At 41.3% G+C, this 6,964-nt stretch overlaps 1 protein-coding gene across 1 annotated transcript; it reads left to right on the top strand.

Moving 5' to 3' along the window:
* Positions 1-2,498: 2,498 nt before the first annotated feature.
* LOC103474701 (succinate receptor 1) lies at positions 2,499-5,516 on the top strand. Its single transcript, XM_008425841.1, has 3 exons — positions 2,499-2,586; positions 3,895-3,970; positions 4,146-5,516. The coding sequence occupies exons 1-3, from the start codon at positions 2,582-2,584 to the stop codon at positions 5,115-5,117; spliced, it is 1,053 nt and encodes a 350-aa protein (XP_008424063.1). The 5' UTR covers positions 2,499-2,581; the 3' UTR covers positions 5,118-5,516.
* The last annotated feature ends 1,448 nt before the right edge of the window (positions 5,517-6,964 follow it).

Below are 6,964 nucleotides of genomic sequence, written 5' to 3'. Positions count from 1 at the left end.
GTTACTGAGTCAGACATGCAAGTTGCCTTGCTCACACACACACCATGTCAGACAACTAATTTTCTAAGAGACTGGGAAAAAAAACAAAAAACGTCCCTGACATAAATGCAGTGACTTTGTTGTCCTTAAGACATGTAACAATTTTGGTTATATTCTCAGTCAATACTGAGTTGGAATAAAGAACTCTATTATATATGGGAAATATTTCCCATAGTTTTTCCAAATGTAAGAAAAAGTAGTTATAAACAAACAATTCTTGTTTGTTTCAAGTTTCCTTAGACTCTCAAAAAACTAAAGTAAATCAGAATATTTACAAAAGGACTCTTGTCTTTTATATATCTTTTTAAATTGGGCTTTTCCCATGATGAACAGCCTGTAAACCCATGTTGCTACGGGTTACCCTCTCTTACCGAACTCAGCCATCATCTTCATCTCTGGGAAACAAAATCCATCTTCTTCATTTTGAGACAATTCACATGAACTAGACGTCTCGTTTCAATGAAACTGGATTCAAGCTACCTTGATCCATTAAGATGCATTGGTGGTGGATTGGAACGGGTCGACACGACCAAGTAGAAAACCACATCCTTTAAAATGGGAAATGCATCACTTCACACTATAAAAGAGGAAGGAACCAGAGAAAACATTTCAGAGAATCAGTCTGACTCCCACTTAGTCTACTTTGGATGCTGCATCAGTCTACGCTGAAACTTTTTAACTCAGGTGTGGATGCTGGACAAAAGATTGCTAAGTTTTGTAAGAAATAATGTAAGTAATAATCTGGTTTGCTTGTTGATATTGGCTAGATTATTTTTGCGCAATGTACGAATTATCAAGTTTAACCGTTCACATTTCCGGCTATAATAAGATTGCAATAGAAATCATATATTTTGTGTTTGTACATCTGACTGCATAGTTGTGAGAAATTCAACTTTGTACACATGTGTAACATGTATTTAATACCTTGTGGGGAAAAGTTTCCTGACCCATATTACTTTGTGGAGACCCACCGCTCACTGTGGAGACCAAAGCCTGGTCCCCAGTGGGAAATGCTGTTTTTGGGTCAGGGGTTTGAGTTTTACTTGATATTTTCACTTCAGTTCTGTTGTTACTCAGTGAGACATGCAAGTTGACATGCAACATGAAAGCTGCATGTCAACTTGCATGTTTGACTAAGGTATGAATTGAGTTTTGGTTATGGTTAGGTATGTGATGTACAGGGTTAGGCTGTAGAAATGAGCGGAAATCAATGGAAAGTCCCCACAAAGATAACCTGACAAAACATGCATGTGTAGGGATATGTGTGTGTGTGTGTGTGTGTGTGTGCGTGTGCGCGTGTGTGTAAAAACTCCCTATATATAAATACATTTTATTTATAGGCGCTTTTCAGAAAACCTGATTAACAGTAGAAGATGCAGAGTAAAAATTAACAATGTAATCCCAGAGTACCTCGACCTGAACAGGTGAGCTTTGAGTCTGGATTTAAAGAAGGGAACAGACTCACTATTTACCACACCGAAAAGGCAGAAAAGATGGATTTTTTTCTAATATTATCTGTCTCACATCGTGCTGTCACAGCATCGTGGCAGTTTTAACAAATATTATTAATGAAAACATTATTAATGAAAGTTACATACTTCATTTGTTACGTGAGGGGAAACCTCTGCCAGTTCCCCTAAGGAGTTGTCAGTTGTGAGAGAATTTGGCACAAAATGTGCTTCATAAAAGTGAGGAGAATTTCATTTTACCATTTGAGAGAGTTTTGAGGTGAACGAGGATTTTTGTTCAGATAGGGAATTGGTAAGAAATCAGGGTTCAAAAGTGGAGTTAGGATTACTAGATATGAAGAGCTGGGTATCATTCACAAGACAGTGGAAACTGATGTTAGATTTACTAGAAAATGTTAACAAGGGGTATCACATCCCTGGTTGTTTGGACTCTTTGCTTTTGTTGTTTTTCTTGTATCACTTTTGTTTTACTTGTTTCTCCTCATCCCAGTTTATTCCCTCAATTAGTTCAGCAAGTTTGAATTTATTCGCTGTTCATATGATCTTCTCGTTCTTGTCCGTCCCTTCTGTTAGTTTAGATTCTTACTTTAGGTGTTGAATTTATCTTGTTAGCATTTGTGTTTGGGCTTCCCTCTGGTGTCGTTCTTGTTTCAGACAGTCTGCCATTCACTCCCCCTCCCCCAGCTGCTAGTTGTTTACCTCATCAAGCCTGACTCACTCCCTTCCCAGCTGCAGTCAGTTTCCCTAATTAGTTCCTTTGTCATGCTCGCTCCCTGCTCTGTGTATCCACCTCCCGCTCGTTACACTCCACTAGATCCTTCTGTTATGCTGCTTCTCTCTGCTGACTTCCCTCCCTCTGTCTGAACTGAACTGGTTGCCTGTTGAGTTCAGTTTTGTAAATTCATAAAGAAAGTATTTCCCCTCAGCCCTCTGCACTCGGGTCCTCCTTTAAACCCGAATCATGACAAGGGGGAGGATGTAAATGATGATGAAGAAGTGGGGCTCCCAGTATTGAGCCGTGGGGAACACCAGGGGTGACGGTGGAAGGTTGACATCTGAACAACTTGAGTTGGATGAAGTGAGTGCGGCCTTAGAAATATGATTTGAACCAGGTTTATTGGGGTGCTAGTGATACTAACAGAGGGTAACAATGTGAGAAACCGTGTCAAAGGCCACACTTAATCAAGGAAGACGAGAATAGAGAGTAAAATGGGGTCTGCTGCCGTCAGTTTCCGTCACTCCAATATCATCAGGCAATGGTTTGCCACCCAAACAGGAACAGGAAGATTGCGCTGTAATTCCTGCAGCACTACATGCACAGTTTTCCATAAGGAGATTGTCTTGTTTTAATTTCTTCTGTTTTGTCCTTTTGTCCGTTTTGTTTTGTCTTTTTCTTTCCGTCTCACAACGGCACAGACTGTCAACCAATTACAGTGAAAGTGTAAAAGTGAATCTTCTTCAGTCTCTCGGCATTGATCTTCCACCGTTACAATTTACAAAACCTACCATCAAACGTCAGTCACAGTCACAGAACATCCCTCTACATTACACTGCTGCATTCACGACATGACAAATCAATTTAACTTATTCGACAGTCTCTCTGAACAATGACATGTTCAGAGAGGCTGACTTTTGCAGGTTTTTCTGCGGTGTTTTGCTCTTTGTACAAGAAATGCACTTTCTGTATTGCAAATGTCGAGGACGATTCAAGAAACGCAACATAGCAACTTAGCGAAAACTGCGAGCGCTGATGAACTTAGCCGTGGTGTCAGAAAAAATAAGACTTGCAAATCAGTAAACGTTTGAGCAGCAACACTTTCAGAAGCTCGGTGAAGGCGGCCCCAGAGGGAAGTGCGATTAACTCACGCAGAAGTTCTGTTTGGCAGGGGATTAAATTAAGATTATCTGCAGATGAACATATTCGCATCTGAAGCTCGCATACTTGAAACTAATAACTGCTGTAACTTGATTCTGCGTATCACTTTTCCAAGTAACCACGTTGGGTTTCTGTGAACTTAAATCAGAATAATGCATATTTTATCTTTAACAAAGTAAAATAGAAAGCCTGTATTCAAGTGAACAACGTTGCATTTCCACAAATATGTCACTGTTGGTTCAATTTATGTAATCCTGTACTATAAATTACAGTTCCTTACCAGATGATCTGTGGAAGTTGCAATGGGAGACCAGAAAAGAGAGCAACACCATTCTAGTTAAATACGGGAAAGATGTAAAGCAGCAACTTTGCTTGTGGAATCTTTATACGCTTTAAATGCAAACTAATCACAATCTCTTGTGTGTTCTTCACCATAAAGTTAATGGCCCTCGTAGTCAGACGCCCTGTCACGCTGTATGAAAGGCACTATTTTCTGTTTACTCTCTGCAGTGTACAAATAGTGGCGGCACAGGCTCCTTGTCTCACCCCAGTTCACACCGGCAGAAACTGCAGGAACCACACAATGGTAAGTCTGATCATCACACATGAAAATAATACGCTTGCTTAAACAAGACTTATGTGACCCTGAATGACCTTTTGTAGCCCATAAATTTCCCTTTAATCACCACTTACCCTTTTTGCTTCCTTTCTTCTGTCTGATACTTCCTCCTCATCGTTTCTTCTCCCTTTCGCCGCGGCAGGTGATGAACTCCACAAACCTAAACGAAGTGCTGGAGAGATACTACTTGTCGCCGCTCTACGCGCTGGAGTTCTGCGTCGGCTTCCCCCTCAACCTCGTCGTCGTGCTCGGCTACATATTTTGCTTGCAGGAGTGGCAGAGCTGCAACGTTTACGTCTTCAGCCTGGCCATCTCCGACCTCATTTTCCTCTGCACTCTGCCACACCTCTCCTACCTGTACGCAAACGTGCAAGCCGTCACCGTCCCAGCTCTTTGCGTCATAAACCGCTACGTCCTGCACGTCAACCTTTACTCCTCCATCCTCTTCATGGTCTGGATCAGCATGGATCGCTTCCTGCTCATAAAGTACCCGATGCGAAACCACCGCCTGCTGAGGCCGAGAGCGGCGCTGGTCGTCACGGGCCTGACCTGGCTGGTCGTAAACGTTGAAGTCTGTCCGTTGATAACTCTGCTGGTGCAGGACCTGCAGAAAAAGAACTGGAGCAGCTGCGAGGATTTTGCCAGCCTTAAAGGAGATATTAACCCACTGGGCTACAGCTTGGGGTTAACAGTAACCGGCTACATTCTCCCTCTGCTCGCACTTTGTGCCTTTTCCCAGCAAATCTCCCACCTCCTCCAAATGCAGGAGCGAGCCGTACAACACAGGACGTCCTACAAGAGGCCTCTCAGAGTCGTTGCTTCGGCCACGGTCATGTTCCTCATCCTCTACACCCCGTACCACGTTCTTAGAAACATCAGAATCGCATCTCAGCAGCCTTGGGCCCATGTTGACAGCTCTTCCCTGGATTACATCAAAGCCATGTACGTCTTGACCCGACCGCTGGCGTTTTTGCACAGCATCATTAATCCGGTCTTCTACTTTCTCATGGGAGACAAGTTCAGAGAGCTTCTAATGTCCAAAATCCGAAATGTGAGCAGCAAGACCAAGCTGAGGCGAGAACCAGCCCAACCGTGTTTACCACAGGAGTCTTGAATCGCCGCATGCAAACAAACCACAGTGTTGTAAACACAGGATTCTCGAGATGTCAGACTCTTAGCACTTCTTATTTCAAAAATGCTAATTATGTGGCAGCCAACATTTTTGCTAAGTGCAAAAAGCATGATGATTTTATACTTTGTTTGCACGTTTAGTGTCTAACGTGTTTAATGTTACTTATGTCTGGTGGCCTGTGACACGGAATAATCCTTTATTTTTGTACATAGATAAAGCAGGCACGATGATTTCCAAGAGAAGTTGTACATTTGTATATAACATACGCATTGTCAAATTATTATTACTATTATAATTTTTTTTAGCTAAAACACAATTGCAGGGTGTTGTCATTTGTTTGTAAACATTGGATTTGTGAAAAAAAAACAAAGGGCTTTTCATTTTTAAGATAAAATGTAATATTTTTATCACCACACAATTAAAAGAAGACGTGTTATAAATCCGTTGCCACTGACACTTGTTGAATCAAGAGGATGACTTAATTGTCAAATCGCTACGGTGATACAATATCTAAAAATACAATACACCAGATAAGTATAAGTACTAAGTAATATTATAATACGTAATGATATTACCAGATAAGTTGAGTCAAGACTAAACGTGTATTCATGCATTTATTTTGGGTTTTTTGTTAAGTTTGTTATTTCTTTTATCTAACAAATCATCTTGTCAAGATAGTAGATATTTTTAATGGACATAAGCAGAAGTAGGTAGAGTATTTAAAAACTCTACTCAAAAAAGTAAGAAGTAACCCAAGAAACAGATGTATTGGCGGTAACAGCGTTAAAAAAGGGAAAGAAAAAAAAAACGCTTTAGAGAAAGTAATGAAAGGTCATTTTTAGATCAACACGGATATTTTTTTGGCTGTGTGTAAAATGTGTGGCAGAAATCTAGCAGCTGATATCACTCTGATGAATCCATTCCCCTCCTGACCTGTGGTGACGGCAACATGGTGTTGTGTTGTTGAGGCTTTTCTTCCGCTGTAACGTGGAAACTGGTTGAGTGAAGAAAACCTGCTACCAGTAGCCGACAGCAATCCTACAAGTACAACCAGGGCTAAAATGGAGTGGATTAGATAGAAGCATAATCATGTGTTCAAAATAGTCAAAGACTGACATCCAGTGGAACTGGTGGCTGCTGCTGCTGCAGCACATGTTGCTAAACCAAGGTACACTCCTCAGCTACCCTCCATTGAGAAGGAGGGTGGTTTTTTTTTTCTGTGCTCCTTCTGAGTAGGGGAGACCTTATTGATTGCTACTTTTTGTTCAGATGAATCATTTGTTTGGTTTAGTGATCTCATCATTTCTTTTTTTGTTCTGAATTTACTGTATGTTGAGGAGCGAAGGTGTTTGGTGTGACACTTAACCCACATTCCTTTATTCGGCTCATTTATTTTTGCTACATCCTGTCTTTTCATTTTTCGCAGAAGACTATTTGTTGCGTTCGCTCGTCTCCTAGGCAAAGTGTTACCTCCTTAAGGTAACACTTTGCCTCTATCATGAGGAAGACAATAGCATGAGGATGTGTAGTTTCATTAGTTACCATCCTCAAATGTTGCCATGATATTTATTTTGTGTAGACGCCGGTCCATGTCACCAGAGGGCTGTTTCACAAAACTGGGATTTTCCAGATATCCTAGCTGAATTAAGCCTCCACTCTGTTTCACAAAAGCAGTCGGACATAAGTTACCATGGCGATTTATCCTGTGCAGCTTGCCTGCTCCAGGCCAGACTATAAGAGCCAGGATTAATCCTGGTGCCTTATCTGTTCGGTCAGCGGCCACGCCGATCAGAAAACAATGTGTTTTGTCAGTGACTTTGTTTACTTTA

This window comes from Poecilia reticulata, linkage group LG13 (genome assembly GCF_000633615.1).
Source record: "Poecilia reticulata strain Guanapo linkage group LG13, Guppy_female_1.0+MT, whole genome shotgun sequence".
In the NCBI taxonomy this organism is placed as follows: domain Eukaryota; kingdom Metazoa; phylum Chordata; class Actinopteri; order Cyprinodontiformes; family Poeciliidae; genus Poecilia; species Poecilia reticulata.
This window is presented reverse-complemented; position numbering and strand designations above follow the sequence as displayed.